This window comes from Spermophilus citellus (assembly GCF_964194105.1).
Source record: "Spermophilus citellus genome assembly, chromosome: 14".
Classification (NCBI taxonomy): Eukaryota; Metazoa; Chordata; class Mammalia; order Rodentia; family Sciuridae; genus Spermophilus; species Spermophilus citellus.
Window position 1 is genome coordinate 46084857 of NC_138194.1, and position 21517 is coordinate 46106373.

At 40.0% G+C, this 21517-nt stretch overlaps 1 protein-coding gene across 6 annotated transcripts in view; it reads right to left on the bottom strand.

Moving 5' to 3' along the window:
* The window catches only part of JPH1 (junctophilin 1), a 79946-nt gene that overhangs the window by 32673 nt on the left and 25756 nt on the right, over positions 1–21517 (bottom strand). Inside the window, exon 3 of one of the 6 annotated variants that reach the window (XM_081266550.1) lies at positions 2106–2373. The exons of the other annotated variants lie outside the window; for them this stretch is intronic. Coding sequence (XP_081122676.1) covers positions 2313–2373 — 61 coding nt within the window. The 3' untranslated portion in view covers positions 2106–2312. Of the gene's footprint in view, positions 1–2105; positions 2374–21517 lie in introns of those variants that run through there. 6 annotated transcript variants of the gene reach the window in all.

The following is a 21517-nucleotide window of genomic DNA, read 5'->3' on the forward strand; positions in this document are numbered from 1 at the left end:
TTGCTGCTGCAAATGTCCATTAAATGCATCCCCCTGGTGCTTAAATAATTCCATTTTATAAATACTTATATGTTTAAAAAAATTAAGCAATCACCATTTACTCCTTTAAAAATGACACAAGGCCTTTAGATCTTCTCCTTGAACTCAAGTTGAAAAACAATCGCTAAGGTAATAAGATATCCATCTTCTATCATCTGAAATGGCTCTTAAGATCCCAAAGCTGCCCCTTCACTTTGTTCTGTCCAGATGAGCCTAACCAGTGAGCAGTAGAGGGACCCATTCCTCTATTGGGTTTCTGATGCTAAACGGTACAAACACGAACTTGCTTGGGAGTAGCTATCATCTTGAGCTCTTACCACTTCAGAGGTACACGTTTTGAAGCTATAGTTTGGGAAAGAACGACTCTGGGAGAAATACTAAAGTGTCAGGGGTGTGGTTATTCTCTCAGCAAATTAGTTTTCATCATTTCGCATTTCCTGGTAGGAACTGTGGTTCCATGACTCCAGTTACCTCATGCCTCGTCTGGGACCAGAAAGCATTCAATAGTTCCATCAAGGAGTCCTCAACTATTTTTACTTTAAATTTCCAGCCTTTTCTGCAACATACTACAACAAGCATGAAGGTACTGCTCTGATACATGCTAAGCCTCTGGATTTTAAGAAGCGACTCTTCAATCTTCTGCTTTACCAGACATATATTAAAAACACAGTTGTAACTTGGAAAGTCTCTGAGAATCCTGTAGTCCCTCCCTGATGGTCAGGCAATTTTTCTTTTTTCCTTCTGTAGATGTCTGAGACTCAGAGAGACTCAGAAACATATTCAAAGTCACACAGCTATCTTGTGGAATGAATGGATGGAACCCAAGTCTCTAACCCTTTGTGATAATGGCAAGCAAGTATGTTCTGAGAAAGACTTCTGTATTACTTTAGCAAACATTCTAGTATGTAATTATTTCATTTTTCTTTCTGCTCTAAAAATCCACTCATTTTCATAGTTCATGCTTTCTCTTTGAATCTGTTACTGCTCTCTTTAATCAATCTTTATTTTAAATAGACTAATGTCTATTGAAAAATGCAAATATTCAGCTTTCTTCTCCTACACATTTTTTTTAAAAAACCAATTTTGGCTGACTTTCAAATGAAATAACACAGCTTAGAAAACATCTTACTAAAGACTACAGGGCAGATTTGCTTCTCATCAAGGTTATTCTTTAGAAGGAACATTTTTAGGTGGTGTTAAAAATACTACAGATTCATCCAACTCAGAGTTGCCTTCCCCAAATCACCAAATTAGTAATTAACGCCTCCAAGTTTAAAAGGAAATATCAGAGGATCATCTAGTTCCCCCTGAATTCTTAAAAAGTTTTCTCCTTTTTCCTCATGAGAATCTCAAAAAATTATGTCATATTTCCCTATTTTCAGCATTTGCTATGTTAAACTGAGAATAGAAAATTTTCATTTTAAAACTCGATAAAATAGCAGTTTATCCAAGGATACCGAGGAAAATAGAAATGGAAACAAACGTGTAAACCAGGGCTGCTGGTTTTCTCTTTAGCACCTTTAAGTAACAATTGGTGTAATGGAGGGGCAAAGACAGTTTTAAAGATGAATGCATGAACACTGAGATACTAGTATACCAATACTTAGAGATGGTAGAAACGCAAGGCAGGATTCAAATCAGGTCAGTCCAAGAATCTTGCTCAAAGAATAGGAATCTTTTCCTCTGGTCCTGATAGATGGTTATATTAATATTCTTACAGTATTTGGAATATTCTTGACCAGATGTCTCCTGTCTGCCTATGCATCGACTCTAGAAACATTCTAATGAACTTTTAAATTTTATTTATTTTCATGGTGGGACTGACTGAATCCGGGGCTTGCTGGTTAGCTGGATTGACCCTGTTGCAGCCACCGAAGAATGAATGCAGGGCCTACCTTCCTCGACTCATTGCCTTAGTGACAGATGTATTAACACAAATGAAACCACTCCTCCCCAACAGGAGGATCAGCCCAAGTCCAAAGACACTCAAGAAGAATTCCAGGCACTAAGGGGATGTTATATAACCCAAGGCCGAGGGTTGGGGAGGGGCACAGAGGATGCCATTCCCACCAAGGTAGGGATTTCCCTTCAAGTCCAAGAATTCAGGATCTTCTGTCATCTTGTGATTGTGGTAAGGGCAGGTTGAACTCCAGAGGGGCAGGAGAGTTGCCACCTTAGTATTAAGATCCGAGCTTCTACTGCCTGGCTGGTATCTGATGGTGGCTCTAGCGGGGTCTCCAGTTGGCCCCAGAGCATCCAGCCATCCTTTCAGGTTAGAATTGTTCAATGTGCCAAGTTTTGGCCAGCGATGAGTACTGGAAATAGGTCTTGCCTCTGAAATGACAACAGATTCAGTGACAAAGGACATGCCCCGGCTTTATCAGCTAACTGTCCTCTCTGAACCATGAATGTGAAAAGCCCCCTTGTCTTTAAGGTGGAGAACACGTAGCCATGATAGGAGATCCAGGATTCCAGTGGAAACTTATAAACTATATTTATAATTTTGGACCCAGAAAATACTGCAAGAGGTGTGTTGGAAGACAGGATTGCATGTTCTATGCTTTGTCTTGTCATGAAGGAAATGGGGGCGCAGAAAGCCCTGTTATAGTGTCATATAGGTCCCTGGGGTCAACCAGTTACCCGAACACATGAAAGTCACTGAGGAAAGAGGAGGCTGTGAGAGTCAGCCATGATGTCCAGAAGAGCCCCATCCTGAAGGGACCTCCCTTCCATTAGGGACAGGTATGGAACCCACAGCTCTAGTAGACAGGACTTTTTCCAAGGAGGACCTGGAGTACTCTGGTAGTGGCATTTGTTCCAGAGTCAGGAGGAGAGTTAAGAAGCCTCTGTGTACCCATGACAAGGACACAGTGTTAGAAGCTGGAGGCTGCTCACTGCTGGCTTCTGTGCTGTTAGGAGCTCTCCTGGACCTCACGGACACTCCTCATTCCTTGTTATTCCTATGGATGCATGTTCAGGTTTCAGATCACTTTTTTTTTTTTTTTTTACATTTTTTTCCTTAGTTTTAGGTGGACACAATACCTGTATTTTATTTTTATGTGGTGCTGAGGATCGAACACAGTGCCTCACACATGCCAGGCAAGTGCTGTACCATTGAGCCCATCTGAGCCCAGCCCCTCAGAGCATGTTTGAATTTGTGTTCTTGAGAATAATCACCCTGGCCTGTCTTTCCTGATGCCAAATCCTTATTTCATGATCATCTACTGCTATTTTCTACCTCAAACGAAACCTCAACATACAAATGCCTAGATCTACAAATGCCTAGAAATGCTTCTGCATAATTATTTGCCATTCTGGGCACACAGGCAATTTTGCTAATTCTACATACACACTCACTTTCCTTTCCATACTCACTATATATGCCATAGTCCCTCCTTATGGGGAATGGCTATTTTAGTGAATGCCGGAAACTACAGACAGTACTGAACACTAGATGTACTGTATTTTCCTATATGTACATAATTGTGGTAAAGTTTAATTTATAAATTAGGCACAGCAGTGAATTACCAACAATAAAAAGATAGAACAATAAATAAAAAGAGAGTAACAGTATACTATAATAAAACTTATAAATTGTGGGATTTCCAGAACTTTCCATTTAATATCTGTGGACCACGGTTGGCTGCAGGTAACAGAAACCACAGAAAGCAATGATGATTGCCTGCATCATCATCATCCAGCTCCAGCCCCTCTGAAATTCTGCATGTGAAATGAAAGCTGCTTTCCCCTTAATTTTCTCTGTGGCAGATGAAGACTGCTGGCAAGTCAATTTCAAATGAGAATTTCTCTGTAATGTTTTTCTGAGATGTCACAGTCATAGCAGCTCAAATGATCTTGTTTGGCAGAGTGAGATGAACAAGGTTCTGATACTGGTCTGAGGGGGTGCTGCTGCATGGCCTGAGTGCTGAGACAGACACAGAGAGAGAGAGAGAGAGAGAGAGAGAGAGAGAGAGAGAGAGAGAGACACACACACACACACACACACACACACACACACACACGTCACCACGAGTGACACTAGTATGACAAATAGCTTCTTGCAAATTACTCGTTCAAGTATAAGGTGGAGAATTCCAGAAGGCAGTTTGTCTTCCTTGCGTCTGTAATTCCAAATTTAATTTCTGAAGCATGATCTTTTCCACTCTAAATTGGAAGGATTATTTTATTTTTAAATCTGCTTTGTAATCTTAACTATCACTTTAACCACGTCAACCATAACTATGAATTTAAATGCTATAAGATGATGAGTCCTTTGTATTATTAAAAACATCTAAAGAAGTATTAAATGTATGCTTGGTAGGCTTACTCTTGACAGTGAATTTGGAGTGAATACATAAATAAATGTAAATATGCATAATATATACACATTTTTAATATTTATATTTGGAATATTATCTGCAGCAACAAATGTTAAACACTTAGGACTACTTGAAGGTTTTTTGGTTTGTTTTCGCTTGGAGCTGATACTTAACTGTATTTATTATATTTTAATAAAACTTTTTTGGGTTTTATTTTGAAAAAACTGAAAATCTACCAACCAACTAAACAAAAAACTTCAGGAATAAACAGTTTAACCCTCTTGTACTGACTACTAACTCTGCCTTGGCAACTTGTCAAATTAGGGCTGCTCATAGTTTTTAATTATAATTTCATTATGTACAATACCAGCCTCCTTTGTCAAATGAGGTTTTATTACAGGGCTATTATGTAATTCAATTCATGGTTAAAGTCTCCTCTGCCTGGAAAACACAATTGCAATGGCACTGACCCTGATGCTTGATGAGAATCATCGAACCCGAGAATTCAGTAACCAGATTTTATTTTTTAAAATAATGTAGCCCATTTTACTCAGTTTTCGAAATGGGCTTCTATGCTCCTGGGTGTCGAACTAGAGTTCTCATCTATGCTCTGAGAACCTGCACTCACCTGAAATGTAAGCCACGCTGCAGGATCACAGGGTATCCCATCTCCTGTCATTATTTTGAGCCCTATGGTCTAGCTCAAAAGCCCATTTTTCCCGGACCTTAGCCATCTCCTGGCAAAGAGCCCTAGTCCCTGCCATTTGCCACTTGTTCTGTGCTATTTTAATTCTGGACAAGTTGTGGTAGTAGGCTATATTTAAATTGGCCTGCACTGTGAAGAAACACAGCGGACGCACGTGGCACCTTTGACATAATCCAATTGTGCTCTGGCTCGGTATCAAGCTGTGTGGGATTCTGCACTCTACGCCCCACCATGCACGGGGCTGGACTCCCACTCCCCAGGTGTTCAGCAGAATCTTCTGGGGAGGATGAACTGTGGCAGAGACCTATAGAAATGTCACCAAAAACTTCCAAGAGTCGACTGAGAAAACATGGACAATAATCAAAGGAGAAGAAAAGAGGCCCTCGCCCCTGGCTGAGGACCACTGGAATATTTGTAGAATAATTTTCCAAAGACCCATTTACAGGTAGGAATTTATAAAGTACAACATATCTATGGAGAGAGCCTCAGAGGAAATTGCACGCACACATAAAGCTAGCCTTCTCAGGTCTCTGAGCTTTGAGAAGTGGACTGTGAGAAACACTTGCTTCTAACTGATTCTTCCCCATCTGCCCCTCCACTTCCACAGCCATCAGCTGTAAATACTTGTGTGCCAGACACAAGGCTGAGTTCCTACCTGGAGTTATGCTGTTGCTTTATAGAAGAAAAATGGGCTGGAAATGCCCTTAAATCATTAAAATTAAGAAAAATGTCAAAAGCAGCTTTCTCCAGAATAGGTGCTGAGGTCTTACAAATACTCCCAGCTCAAAGCTAGCCTAAAGCCAGATTTATCACTCTGTCCGGCAAATCAGAAAATGGTTAACTTTTCAGGAACTTATAAGTCAAGGATTTTTGCCAGGGGTCCTTATGTATGTGGTGCTGACGCTCCCATTTTGCTAGCTGCAGAGTGAAAATCCAGCCTATGTATGTGATCATATTCTTGCTGCAGATCTAGAAGTGCTTAGATCTAGAAACCAGGGTTTCTTCCTATTTAGTTTGCAGATATTTCCTTGGACTGCTTGGAATATTTCTTGCTGTCAGCCAAATCTCTCTATTTGGTTTCTTTGCTTAATAAACTTTACTATCCAAGTAGGTAGTAAATAACAGACCTGACTTTTGTTTTCTGGAGTAAGTAGAAAAACCATCTTAGAAATGTTATGTCGAAGTATATTTGCCCACATAGACTAGTCAATTAACAGGAAACCATTTTTAAATGTCCTTAACAAAAGAGCCATTAGCAGACTATTTGGTTACATGTAGTCAGGGATACAGACTTTTAAACTGATCTACATAGTGGCCACACAGAGGTGCATGTATCAAAACAGAGGTGTCTGTTTTTACTGGAAGGCATACAAGTGGCACTGAATATAATTATGCTTTGAATAGCATCAAAACACGACTCAAAAATAAATCCCATACTACCTTTAGTGCTCTGAGCTTTCGGAGAGCTAATTCCAAATTTCAATAAATAAGATTCCACTTTATTTCCTGAATGCATTCCAGGCTCCCTAACAATGATAAGAATAATGATGATGTTTTGTGGTACTTGGGGACTGAATCCAGGAGTGTTCTAACACTAAGCTACACCTCCAGTCCCTCTCTCCCTTTAAACTTTTATTTTGGTGGTGCTGTGGGAACTAAGTCAATGTTATACATGCTAGGCAAGCTCTGTGCCACTGAGCTCCATCCTCAGCCCTTTCTAAAGATTTTTATTTTGAGATGATCTCAACTGAGCTCCAAGGCTGGCTCTGAACTTGCAATCCTCCTGCCTCAGCTCCTGGGGATTACAGGCGTGCGTCACTGTGCCCAGCTCCAAGCTCATTCTTAAAAACAGCATGACAATGAAAAATGTGTGAGATTCTTCCACATAAATATGTGTAGCAATAAGTCATGTATTTACTATCTGGATCAAGAACCTGCCACGTGGATGCTGCCAAGGAGACATAATTGTGGCCACATCACAACAGATAATGGGAACATAGGCCCCTCATAGCACTTTACTGTAACTACTCCAAAAAGCATCACCTTTTCCTCCAAAAGCAAGGCTATGAAGTCAGCCTTCCCCATTCTTTGTTTTGAGAAGAAGAAAGATTTCTGAAAAATTCATCTTACTTAGGTTAGAATCAAGACAGAGAACTAACAGAGGCCAATTTTGGTCTTAATAAAAAAAATGGAAATGAGTGTTATTAGAGGTTCTAAACATATATTTCTTTCTTTTTAAAATTAATGCATTTTGGCTGGGGATATAGCTCAGTTGGTAGAGTGCTTGCCTCGCATGCACAAGGCCCTGGGTTCAATCCCCAGCATCACCACAAAAATAAATAAATAAATAATAAATATAAAAAAATAAAATTAATGCATTTTAATTATACAGAACATACATGCATATAAAATACTTTGATCATATCCACCTCCCATGCCGCTTCTGAATCTGCTGTTCTAAAAATCTCCCCTAAAGATATACTTCTAAAAATTCCTAATTATTTCAATTTTTGCTGTTCTGTGTATTTCCCTGTAATTATTAGCAATTAACACACATATATAGATCACAATACTCCCAAGATTAAAATGAATTATGGTCTTGGAGAAGACAAATTATGCCACAGTTCTTAAAGAGGCCAGGAAAGGAAATACCACTAAACAAACGAGTTCCAAGTACAGAAGCCAGAAATAAGGGCGATGAAGCCAAATTTCTTGTTTTTAGGGAAAAGAGGGATGAATGGATAAGACAGGTCCCCAGGGGCCTTGGGCTCATGCTCCACTCATCCTGAGCAAGAGGTTTATTCAAAGTTGTGAAGGCGTGAGCTGGGAGATGACTTGTGAACTCTGCCCTCTGTGATGAGGTGGTCAGTTTGGCCAAGTTGGTAGAAGTAATAGGACAATATACAAAGGACCCTTCCTGGTCAGTGACTTGCAATCTATAAAGTATTACTGATGGAAAGTCAAATACACAGGAATCATGATTGTACTAAGTTAAGCAAGCCAGTATTGATGATGATGATAATGATGATTATGGTTAACATTTACTGAGTGCTGATTATGTGCCAGAGTTAATTTACATTAATTAGAAATTTACAAGGAGTATCTTCCATAATCCACGCTGGGTTATCAGCTAGTGGGTGGTTCCCACCACTAGCTGGTGTGAACTGAAGATGAGAATTTTTCCTGTACACATATACACGTCCACACCGACCATCTAGTCAAGCTTAAAATTCTCTGATGGTGGTCTTTCTTTCTACTCTGTCAATGCTTTCCCTCGTTAACCAAATTACTGTGAGATGACCATTTCCTTCCAGATAGAATTTTAAAAAATTTTCTTAACATATCCATTTCCCTGTGTTGATTCTTGGATGTAATAAATAATTCTTAGTTTAAATAAAAAGTATGATGGACAATATCAATGAATAAATGATTGTCAGCTGCACTTAATTCCTCAAATGATTTTACTCCAACATAAGGAATGTGTCAAGTGGTAGCATCTCTTGTTGGCCTGGTGGGATGCTGAGATGCTGCTAGTGTGTGAACTGCTGAGCTGGGTCAGCGTCTTTGTTACTGGGATTCGGGGGTGACACTGCCAAACCCTCCACGGCAGGCACTTCATGCCCTACGGGTGGCATATGAAGCCTCCTGCCTGCCAGGCCACCCTGAGGCCACACTTGCATCTCATCCTGGTCACTGCTGTGCTTGGGCCATCTGGAGGCTCTGGCTGTTCCCTGCCCACCTACTGCCTTGGGCATGTCCTCAGGTGTCTTTGCACTTGTAATATTTGGCTCTAAAAACCAGCCTACTTCAATCCACAGCATATTGTTACAAACACAGCATAAATGTAATCCTTGGATTAGATTAGCATAATGGGAATTTCACGGTCTCTCTGGATTTGCTCCAGAGATATAGACACATTATTTAGGATTCATGAACTTCAAAAGCTCCAAACTAAAAATACCTCTTACATCATATCAGAATGCACTCAAAGTCAAGTTTCTTGCTGTTGGTCTAATCCATTCCTATAGTGGTTAAAAGCAGAGTTTTAGAATCAATCTGGCTAGACGTGAGTTCTTACAATCATGAGCCTGAAACACAGGGCTAGCTACTCATCCTGGCTATGCCTCAGTTTCTTCACCTGGTAACATAAATAATGGTGAAACCTAACTTTCAGGTTTAAATACGGACCACAGAAAATACATGTAAAGTCCTAACACAGATCACATAGACAAAGCCAGGCACAGAATAAGCACTTAAATTCATATATAGAATATTTACTCATTTGATTAAATAACATTAAAACAAGTTTCTAGATAAGCAATAGATTCACATGGGTCAAGAATATATTACAAAATAATGGATGTCAGGCCCAGTGGCTCAGGTAGGAGGATTACAAAGTTCAAAGCCAGCCTCAGAAACTTATCGAGGCCCTAAGTAACTCAGCTAGACCCTGTCTCAAAATAAAAATAAATAAATAAATAAAAGGGATGAGGATGTGAGGATGTGAGGATGTGGCTCAGTGGTTAAGTGCTCCTGGGTTCAATCTCTGGTACTGCGCACCCCCCACCTCCGAAAAAGGAACGAATCTACCATTCATCCCAATACTAACCAAGCCACACCCAACCAGTGTTGTTTTTTTAAAAAAGGACTTTCCCAGAGTTTAAGTAAACACAAGAAAATATGACTATAAAATCCTATTTCCTCCTTTTCTAAGCAGACGGAAGCAGTCTATGCAATACTTCTGTATCTTTATAAACTGAAACCAGAAAACAGTGACCAAGTACAGCATAAGGCAACGTATTGTCCTACCCCTTTACCTCGGTGAGGGACAGCAGTGAATGGAACCACCCAGATGACACAAGGCAGCAGGAGGTGAGGGGGTGGTATGCAGAAAGCCTGGATTTGGGTTCTGTTCTGCCCGGGGCAAGCTGTCTGACACTGGGCAGACTACTTAAATCTTGCAGGTGTAGAAGTGGTACAGTCAGCATGCTTGTTGTGGGGACATAATGAAGTATGTATGCAAGAGTTTTGCAAATTGTGAAACAAGACAAATGGGTTCACAGTGTTATTACAGTGTTATTACCAGTTAGAAGTTATTACAGTCCACAAGTCCACTCTTTCTACTCTGGAAGTACCAATAGTGGCTATGGAAAACACAAAGTTCCTATTTCTGACTCAAGAGTTGGCTGGCCTAAGGACATTTCCTGCCTAGGGTCACTGGATTCACTTTCCTTGAGCAACAAAGACCTGCTACGAGGTGCACTCTGCCTTCAAATGACCATGTTCAAAGTTTCAACATGGATGCAGTTTTTTGGGAGCTGATATAAATTTTTGTCAACAGTAATTCTTACCTGACATTGGGCTTAAAGTTTGAAAATAAAACAGGTAAACAGAAGTAGAGTAGAAGTCATATCAAAGACTTTCAGTTTTCTTATCCTCAGAAACACCAAAATGAGTGCTCTAAAAATGTGGCTGGCAGGCCCATCCTACTCCTTGTTCCCTTCCTGAGGCAGGCAGCAGCTGGGAGCTTGCTGGGGGGGACTGGCTGAGGGGAAGCTCTGCATGGGTGTTCCAGAGATTTAGATTTGGGTTCCTTCTATTGCCCATGTCTTCCTTCTCATTTATAGCCAGAGGCCTTTTACCATATCTGCAATGGATTGGTTTCTTTGTCTGACAAATTAGGTTGTTAGAACAATTCTATTTCTCTCCCTTTCCTATGGAAAGAGACAGAAGTGCATGTTCTGGCTTACAAGTGCCTATCTCCCACCTCCTCAGCTTTCTCTTGGCTCCTACCAACAGCTGCTCTGTAAGACCTGCGAAGTCTGAGGAACACACTTTGAAAAACCACTGGAAAACTGAAGAGTTCTAAAATTCCCTTCAGCTTGAATATTCAATAATTGTTGCAGCTATACTTTCATTTCTAGGGAAATTCATTTATTATAAATAAATAAAAATATAAATAAAAGTAGACATCTGCTTTTTCTAAGAGATGACAACCTTCCCAGTAAATCAAATGAATTATTTTGCTTTGGTAAAATAAAGTTAGAGGTATTAGATTCAGGTGGGAAGAGGCAGATATACCCTCTAAAATTATTATTTGAATGACAAAGAATGCTAAATAACGGGCCTATCCACGAAGTTATTGTATTTTGTAACTACAGATTGAAAAGTCCAGCAATAGATGTATGCGAACAGCAGATTATTTTAGTAAGTGGATCTTGAATGGTAGCCAAAATCTTTATCCTGTAACCAGCCACGTCAACCCAGCACTACTATTATGTTAATACATTTTACAGAAACTCAGATCTCAGAGCTGATTTCATTCCAACAGATTTATGTAGACCAGGAAGCCAGGCCTAGCCAGTTAGTGGCACCCCTGCTCCACCATCATGTGTGTATCCCAAGTGTTTGCATGACATGCAATCTATATAATTATACAGGCATTATGATCCTAGCCTGTTCAGTTCCAGGAGGCATCAGAACAGACACACGCAAGATACAAAGCACAAAGACTGCTAATGGGTTGGCCAAAAGGTATCACTTCTTTATCCATAGGTGGTGAAACTCCGGTAGGGGGTGACCTGCCACCCTCATGGCCTATAAGGTCATCATGTTCAGGGAGGGCAGAGAACTGGGCTACTGCCAAGAACTGGGCTACTCTTCAGCAAAGCCAATATTTGTTTTTATTCTTGGTTATGCTATTAATGCACTTGCCTTGCTTATTAGTCATGAAGTGAATGGAGGTAAGAAGGAGGAAAAGCAGCAAGGATCATCGGAGACAAAGGTGGATGATTGGGAAATCGAGGAGAGAGAGTAAGACATCATTTCCTGTGGGTTTGGCCTGGTCAAGAGCACCTAACTATTCTAGAGTTAAATTAATTCAAGGAACTATTTTAATTAAGATCCTGAGAGAAATGTGAAAATTAAAATTTTAATTTTGATTTATAACTGTAACATGCATATAGATACATAAACCCTATTGGTATGAAAATATGTAATACTGTCCAATTATTGAGTATTACATCCTCAACACTCTGCTGAATACTTTATGAACAAAATGATTAGGTTGAATTGTATTTGGAGACTGAACCTAGCGGTGCTCTATCACTGAGCTACATCTCTAGTCCTTTTAATTTATTTTTTATTTTGAGACAGGATCTTGCTAAGTCACTAAGGCTGGCCTTAAACTTGCCATCCTCCTGTCTCAGCCTCCCAAGTAGCTGGGATTACAGGCATGTGCTGCTGTACCTGGCCAAAATTATTAAACATTCACAACAACACTATAAAGTTATTATTCTGTCCATTTTATGTATAATAATACATGTTTGGATACAATAGATCCTGGTCTAAAGTACACACCATTGTACAGCAGAACTAGCAGTGATGTAGGCCATGTTTAATGATAAAGCCTAGGCGCTTTCCCCCACATCATTCTGCCTGTCAGCTGGAGAGATTAGAACATTATGGGGAAAATCTGCCAACTTGCGATGCCCATTTGCTTATCATACTGGTTTTTGTATTTAAGTCTCAAACATCTTAAACTTTGTATTTAAAAGTGAACTCTCACAACATTGATTGTTGTGATAAAGGGGATTTGCATCAATTCTGTGAGCTACAGATAAAATCAATCACTGGCTGGAAATTAGCTAGCATTGCTAAACTCACTCTGTCTACCATGAACCTCCCTGGATCAGAATGTCACCAGTGGTCACTTGGGCATGTAAGGCTTGCCTTAATATAGTAGGAACAAAAACCCTACTGATCCCTCAGCCAGCCACTTTGGTTAAGGGAGCTGAAAATACTAAGTGGGCAGATGTGTTTACCCAATTATTTCAGTCCAACAGACCCAACCTTGGTATCCAACACACTGAAATGACCCCACACTTGTTTGGAAGCCAGTGTCTATGGACAACTTTCTGATTGAAAGTTTGACAAGAACATTCTTGTTAGTGAGAGTCTATATATATAAAAAAAAATGCTGAAAGTTGTGATTGCTGGGAATCCAAGTACCAAGTCCCGGATTCACAGCCACGGGTAGATTTGTTTTCATCTGTCCTGTGTGGTTAGCGGGAGCTGCCCCAAGCCCGACCCAACTCATTCCACACTCATCCCCTCACATCCAGACTTCTGTGATCTGAGGTCATGGCATAAATCTTCTTGGATTTCCCCCTCCCACTCCCTGCCCTTTTCTTCTAACCACTGGTACCACCCACCATCAGCTTCCTCCTTCCAGGAGAGAGCTGTAGAGCAGCCACCTTTGACATTGTAGCAGATGCGAGGCTGGGGTGAGGCTGTGTCGAGTGACCAAGGACCTCAGAAACACACTTGTGAAGCTGTCTAATCCAACCCAAGGCTGGGAGATCTTCCCTAGCTGTCCCTTTATTGAAGGCTCAGTACAGGTTGGACATTACACAAAATCCAGGTCATACACGGACTCATCTAATCCTTTTGATTTCCCTATGAGGAGGGCTCTGTAAGTCTCCTAATAAAGACACCAAAGCTAACACAAGTTAAAATAACTTGCTCCAGGTGGAGCCAAGACTTTGCCTGACTGAAAGCATGTGTCCTTCCCACATTCTACGACCTTAGATTATGGAGTCAATCAGACGAGTCCCCCTTGTGTGTTTACCAGCCTTAGAATCTTCCATCAACCTTTCCCTATCAAAGTTCCAAACTATTATTAGGGAAGATGTATGAATAGTTTATTCTAAAACAGAACACCCAACCACAAAATGCATTCCACATTCCATCAGAAATATTACGTCTTTTTCTGGGCCGTCAGGCCAGAGTGGTTCACAATACTATGCTGTGGTGGGCACCAACAGTCATTGTAGGAAAACAAATTAAGAACTTGAGAGTGTATATTTGAATTGAAACAGGTACCCCATTGTTTTACTAGAGGCATTTTAATGAATGGCATTTTGGTTTTTTTAAAAGATATTTAATACAATGATTATTATACTGCTTGTGATAAGGCAAATGTGGTGTATGTACATTTTTGAATACTATGAAAGGCAGGATCAACAGAGTAGATGTGACACATGGATCAATTTCAAAACACAGCAGAAAAAAATATACATATGTATAAATATAAATGCATATAAAATTGAAAAATATAATATTACAAGATGAAAAAGATTCTAAATAAAAGGAAATGAGCTGTGTGGAATGGTGTCATTTGTGTAAACCCCCCAAATAGAATAATGCCATGTTTTTCAATTTATACATCAATGACATGTAATGGACACATGTTACTCAATGTGTCATACAGGGAATGAGCCTGGGAAAGGAGAAAATGAGAGGGGCTTTCCTCGGCTGGTTGCCTATGAGAAGGTGGAGCTGAGGATCGGGAATACTTTACCCTTCTATGCTGAAGGGCTAAGGTGAGAAGGAGGGAAGATGGACAGGTACGGAGATCATCAGAGGATGGACACATGTTACCAACCCAGCTCAGAGCTCTGATCCCACACATTTGTTTTTATCTTTTGGTTTTATTTTTACTTGATAGTGGCACATTATAATCATCAGTTTCAGAAACTTCTTTTAACAACGTGCCTGTGCACACACAGAAACTCCTCTCAAGCCCTGCTCAGAAGCCCTGGTTGTCCCGTGAGCACTAACACAGCACTGAAAATAGTTACCTGCTGGCCACTAAAATGAACCTTGGATTTAATCCTACAAAAAATTGTTCCATTTTCTTTTCACAAATATATAAACTGGCAGAAAATATAGAGGACACAGAGGTGAAGAAAAAGAAAAGCACAGTGGTGTGCTAGTGGATTTACACATGACCCTTCCTCTCCCCACTCCTGCACCTACTGAGTCCAAGGGGTGGCAGTGATTGCAAACTTCCCTCCCTTGGACCCCCACCTCTGTCCCTGAGCCTCAGGCCAGCTGGGGACGCACTGTGGTGCTTGGGGAAAAGACCTTCAGGAGCCAGGGATGGTGAACGAACTCCTAAACAAACTCTCCACTGACACATCACTAAAAATAAGTATGCTTATATGCATAACACATTTTTGGAACAGTAAACCGAACTCTCTCCTTTATCCTCTCTAGAGACTTAGGTGCCATTCTTATTCAACTTTATATGAAATAAATGCAGGTGCAACAACTCTGAGCATTACAGGCAGTTACTTTTGATGTGATAAGTACACATCTGCCAAGAAGCGAAGGAATGGCAGAGCCAGTGGACAGGCACTGTGTATCAGCTGCTAGCCCGGATTCCGGTCAAACGCTGATAAGGCTCACTTGGGCATTGCCTTATTTAGTCAGACTTCTCTGTCCAAACACCGGTGCATGGTGACAACTGCGCATGCTATTACAAGTCTTTCTCCTTTCAGTCATCTGCTGACACACCAATTAAATAAAGTGTCACCACTATTGAAGCAGCCTATTGCCTTGCCTACTAGTGATTTGCCTGCAGAGAATAATGATAATATATTACAAATAAACCTGAATATGTTATTTTAGCAAAGGGCTAAATTTTTTTTTCCTTCTCATAAGGAATAAAAATTAAGTTAAAGGCTCCCCCCATAACAATGAACAAATTAATATTGCATAGTATTACTACTGGCTCAGGTAAATTGCACAATTTCCCCCATAGTTTCAGTAGAGAAACTATATCTGAAAATATTTTTTTTCCAGCACACATTATGGTATTAATGAGCCTTATATTAGGAATCAGTGACTTGATCTAGATATGTGACGCTATTAACAGAACCAATATGAGTCATACAGATACATAAAAAATAGTTGAAATACATATGGTGATTTAACAAGTCTAGCATGTCAGTTAGTTTTAACTGCTTATAGAATAGGGAAGCTCTTTGTGTGAGAACATGGGATGAATTCCAATATATATTGTTAAACAATGACAACAAAAACCAAGCAAAAAAGCCCGCAAAAAAAAAAAAGTAACAAAAATCTAGGGTGTAGATGGTGCATATTACAAACTATGATCCTTTATCTGCATTTAATTTCAAAATCTAAAAAGCTTTAAAAATACCCTAATCTCTCTTTTTTTTTATAAGTTTAGTGCCAAAACTTGACAGTAACACCTGGATGCAACTGACAGGCATTTATGGTTCATTATTTTTTATTCTTAGTGTGAGTATTCAGTTTCCCTGGAGAAATAATGTGTTTGATTACCAGGTGCTGCTCAGAACCCCTGAGGATATCATGTAATTTATGCTATATGCACTATATTCCTTTTCTAAAATCCAGTAAGTTCTGAATTCTAAAACATATCTGGACCCAAAAGGTTTTGGAAAGTAACTAAATATGTGGTATGTGAACATCTGCATCAAGGGGGATAAACTTACATTTGGATATATAAATATCAGGAAAAAATTTATAACAATAATAATAACATTTGCTGCCTTCAGGAAAGGTTCCTGGTTAGCTGGAGTTAGGAGTGGGGGAGAGATTTAAACTTGGTCTAAACCATCTTGTAATTTTCAAATTTTGAACCACTGAACATGAATCATCAAGAAATAAAATTAAAATTAAAAAATTACAACTTGTAAACATATGGCCAGAGCCCGATCTATTTAAAATACATCCTGTTAACAAGTTTTCAGAAGGCAATGCTGCACTCCCACAGTTGGTGGGTGGGTACCTTTGACCAACCCTTCCTGGTCATAAGTTCCAGTTTCTCTTGACTCTCGTTTTAAGCATGCCAAGTCTTTCCAAGGCAGCCCCCTCTTCTTCTAAAACACTGTTTACAATCCATTTCTTAAATGAAACCTCTCTCTCTCTAATCCACCTGTGCTTACTTCAACTATGTAACCCTATAAAACAAACATACTTATTTTGTTCTATCTTCTCCATTAACACTAGAAGTTTATGGAAACAGGGATGAAATAATTTGCTTTTAAAATTTTTACTGGGCAGTTTTCTTACATTGATGGTTAATTTACACTGTGTGCATATTTGGTCTTCCTAATAAGCCTTCCAGGGACTGCCCAAAGACTAAGTGATAAATATTTGCCAAACTGAATTATGCTTATAAAACAATACTTTCCCATTAAGTCTTTATAATGAAAATCAAATGGAAAACATAATCGAGTTAAAAGACTCAAAAAGTGTCTGGAATAACAAGTGCATGTGTGTGGGACAGAGGCCTGGGTGGACAGAATGCTGCTCTGAATTTACCACCCGACTATTGATGACTATTGATACATGCACTTACGGTGGAGAGACCCCAGTTACATTCCAGAGTGCTTACTTATATATGTGAAATGACCTACTAAGAAATACTGAGGGTTAAAAACTATATTTGTTCCCCATAATGTTAAAGAAAAAAATTATGTACAACAGATGTTATTAATAGTCCCCAGGAATCTAAAAGTAAAAAATACTTAAAAAACATGGGCTACTAAATTTAGAGACAACTCAAATGCTTATCTTTCTTAGAATCCTTGAAATCACTTCAAAACGATCTTTGTAAAGGTCACTAAATTGTACTGGTATACATTGGCAGCTCAACAATTAGTTGACATGGTATTCACATGCAATTTAACAATCAGTTAACAATTTTTGCCTAGTATACTAATTGAACAACAAACTATTGAGTCAGTTTCTTTTTTTTTTTCCTTTCTTTTTTAAAGGCAAACATCAGAGACTTTTGAAGAAGGGTAAATTCCATCCAACAAGATAAATTTTCCCTCTGACTATACATTTCATTCAAATCCACTGTTTTGGTGTTGGCATTCAAAACCAAACTAAGCACATTTTTTCTTGGAAATTAATCCTACTGAAGAAGTATACTTTTAAGCACAAACTGAAGCCAAAACACCCATGTAGTTTTCAATACAACTATGTACTTGTTCTAGCTGATAATGTGTTTTTTTTTTTTAAGCCAGAAAAACTTTGGCAATAATTTGAAGTCACTACTGTCAATATTCTCATTTTTCAGATGAAAAAAACTAAGTTCAGAGTAGTCATAGTTTATTGGATGTGTTCTATTGGCCAGTGTACAATTATTAAAGAACTGGCTAGTTTTATTTAAAGAAACAAGTATATTATTGCCCAATAAGCACCCAAACCCAGGTCTGTGCAGAATGGTATGGTGGAGAAGAAGGAAGATGAAGTAGCTGGAGAAGACACCCCAGGGGGGGCTTTGGCAGGGTCAGGTTTCATCTTCCCATCCTCCTTGGGTGGCTAAGCTTCCTGCCGCCCATTGTAGAATTTCAGCTGTACCAGTAATAAGTGAATATAGATGCAATTGGTTGTTTATATGTTTGTCTCACTTAAGGGATGCCTTTGAAAACCCATTTTTTTCCTTACTACTTTGTCATTTTATTAAACTAGTTTTCCTATCAGCAAAATTTAAAAACATTTTTTATTGGTGCTTTTTTCATTATATATAATATTGGGGTTCATTATGACATAATTGCAAAAGCATGGAACATAATTTGCTCCACCCATTTCTTGAACAACATGCACAGGAAGGCTTTCCATGAACAGCCATCAGATGAGCCTGATGGATGCATTACTTTAGGGTACAAATGGTCACAGCAGAGCTGGGACATCCCTGAAGGACTAGAGAATGGGGGTCGAAAGGGGGAAGTGGGCAAAGAAAGACAAATGAGGAACTGGGAAGCAGATATAAGTAGAGAGCAAATAAAACAAGAGGATAGTTAAGGAGCACACAAAAAGCCAAGGACACACTGCACTACAAAGGTGAAACCAAAAGAATGTTAAGCCCTTAGTCTCTCCAGAGATGAATGGGTACACCATCTTTAGAGGGCACAAAACCATAGATTCACATAATTTTAATGATAGCCTTAAGTGATTTGGAGAATCTTTTGTTCACACATTTCAGACAAAAGCTGGTCAGTATTTGAACTGTGTAGAGCTGACTCAGTTTATGATGACTCTCAAACTACACACTCCTTTTGTGCACGGAATGAAGATTTTACCAGAGAGTTTATGGCTGGGCAACCACAGGCTCATCCACATGTGAAGCCAAAGGCATGGGAGAGCTGCTGTGTAAACTGAGGGACACCAGCAAACTAGTCCAAAGAAATACATCTACACGAAAAACTCAGGACCCACTAAACCAAGCAAACTTTAATAATGGGGAAAAAACTTTTTCTATAGAAATCGTCCTGAGAAAATGGAGCAATAGTTCACTTGGGTCTGATTTTCATTTCTTTACATAGGATTGAAAGGAAATGACCAAGGTGGCCTAACCTAACTGACATGCCACTAGCTGCTGAGAAAGATGATAATGCAAATCTGCTTAGCAAGAACAGCAGGATGGTCTAACAGATTAATAATGGTAATTAAAGCTTTAGATGCTAAAAAAAAAAGAGAGTGACAATCCCAAGGATATTTAATTGAAAAATGCACAATAATCATAACCCGTCCACCGCACACCAGGAGCTGGGTATGTTCCAAGAAGGCCCTCAGATACCCACTGTGTTGCCCGTGCCACCCACAGCCACTTGGAACCCTTTTTTCCACACTCTGTGTAGAACAAACCCTTCTCATGGTTCAGGATCCAACTCTAACCCTCTTTCCTCCTATGAGGCCTTTCCTGAAGCTTCCACATGGATAAATCCCTCTGCTCCTCTAAGCTTTATCCAGCACTTAAAAGATTCTGAAAAACACAGTGGATTCTGTCATGTCCCCTACTCTTCTTCTTATGTCACAGTGAGGGAACCCACAGCTGGGGTTCCCTCTTGCTCCCTCCAGAACCCCTTCTATACCCCGCAGTGTTTGCTCACAGTCACGTTGACAAGCGCATGTTAATAAAGGAGAGTGGTCTAAGTTTTCATGGCACAAAACCCAGGGTGACCCAGTCTGTGAGGACCGACTTATAGGGTCCCATTTTAAATTAATTCTCCCAGTGTCATTTTATAGACTATAAATATACTGTATATACAGAGAGAAACTGCTTTTCAATTATTTCCCCAAAGCCTACACAGACACACTTAGATAAGGATAAAATGAAGATGTTTTAATAAGCTTAAGACAGACATTTCACACTGTGAAATGCAGACTAGTCTAAGAATTGCCTCATATTTTAAAATCTGGCTGATTCTTCTGAACAGGTTGACTAAAGTAATGCAGGTAGCAATACAGAAACGCAGGTGTGTAGGCTGGTAGTTGTGTTGAGAAGTCCAATCAAGTCCTGCTCAGCAAGGTGAGACCCAGGACAAAGCAGCCGGTGTTTAGCCCACAGCTGTTTAAACTTTTGTAGCAGATGCACCCAGTGGAGAATCAGGTCAGACTGAGTTTCAGAAGGGAAACCTGCAGTACAAATATCTGTCTCTATAGCCACAGTTTGCATACACCCTGGATCAGCTTCAGGAACTTAAACAGAGGTGTGGCCTGGGCTTTCTTCTTCTTCTTTTTTTTTTTTTTTTTTCAGATGTGTATGCAGTGTACTTAAAACTATTTACCCTAAACTGGAATTTGGATGAGAATTTCTGCAGTGAGACTTATGAGCACCAACAGTCCCACTGGGCACAGTGTCTCAGAAGCAGTATCCTATGTCAGTGTGACAGCAGAGCAACTCTTGATGTGCCCCATTAAGGGGTAAGAGCTCACAGATGCTGAGCAGCGCTTCAAATGCTTATGGCATAGCAACTCATCGAGCGTGCACACTAACCCTGTGGGTTCTATCAACAATCACCCTCACTTTACAGATGAGGGAAACAAGGCATGGAGATGCAAAGTCAATTGCTTGTGAGGCCACTCAAAGCAACAGAGCCAGTTTTCTGGTTCTCAAGTCTGTGCTCTTAACCACTACCTCATATTGCAGAAATAATTCAAAATAATTCCCTAAAACTCTCTGAGGAAAAAAGAAAATCAGGCCCTCATGTTAAAGATGAATCATTTTTCTTTTTTCCCTTCTGAATTTCTTGGTGATGTAGCTCACGCTCACTTCTTTTCTGATTTCAGGAACCACAATCGAAATGTGAGCCGGCTTAAGCTGGCTAATTGCCTCTCCTTCCCAGGACCACCCTGACTAAAAAGAGGGAGGGTCCTTTATCACTACAGAGCAGTGCCGGGATAGGGTGGAGTTCACTGTTAGAAGACCCGGGGACCAAGACGCCCATCTCTCACCTGCCACTCCCTGGAGAGGAAGGACTCCCCCAGTGCATGCAGACCAGGGTTCCTTCAGTACTTCCCTCATCTCAGATTCACCTTCCAAAATATAGCATAGGGCTCATTCTGGTCTGTCTTGGGGGATGGGTGACAACTCTGCAAATCTGAGTGAACTCCTCTGAAGGGGGGAGCTGGTGGAGCCATGCAACCTGCAGCCACTAAATACAAGTTGCCCAAGAGGCTGGAAAGGGAATCCTGTGAATGAGCTCCTGCACACAGGGCCTAGGGACTTCTCTGTAACTTGACTTCTCCCTGCTGAAGATCAACTTCCCCAGCTCCTGCTCTCTGTGCACCTCTCTCAGCCTGCTGAGTGATTAACCTGACCACAGAC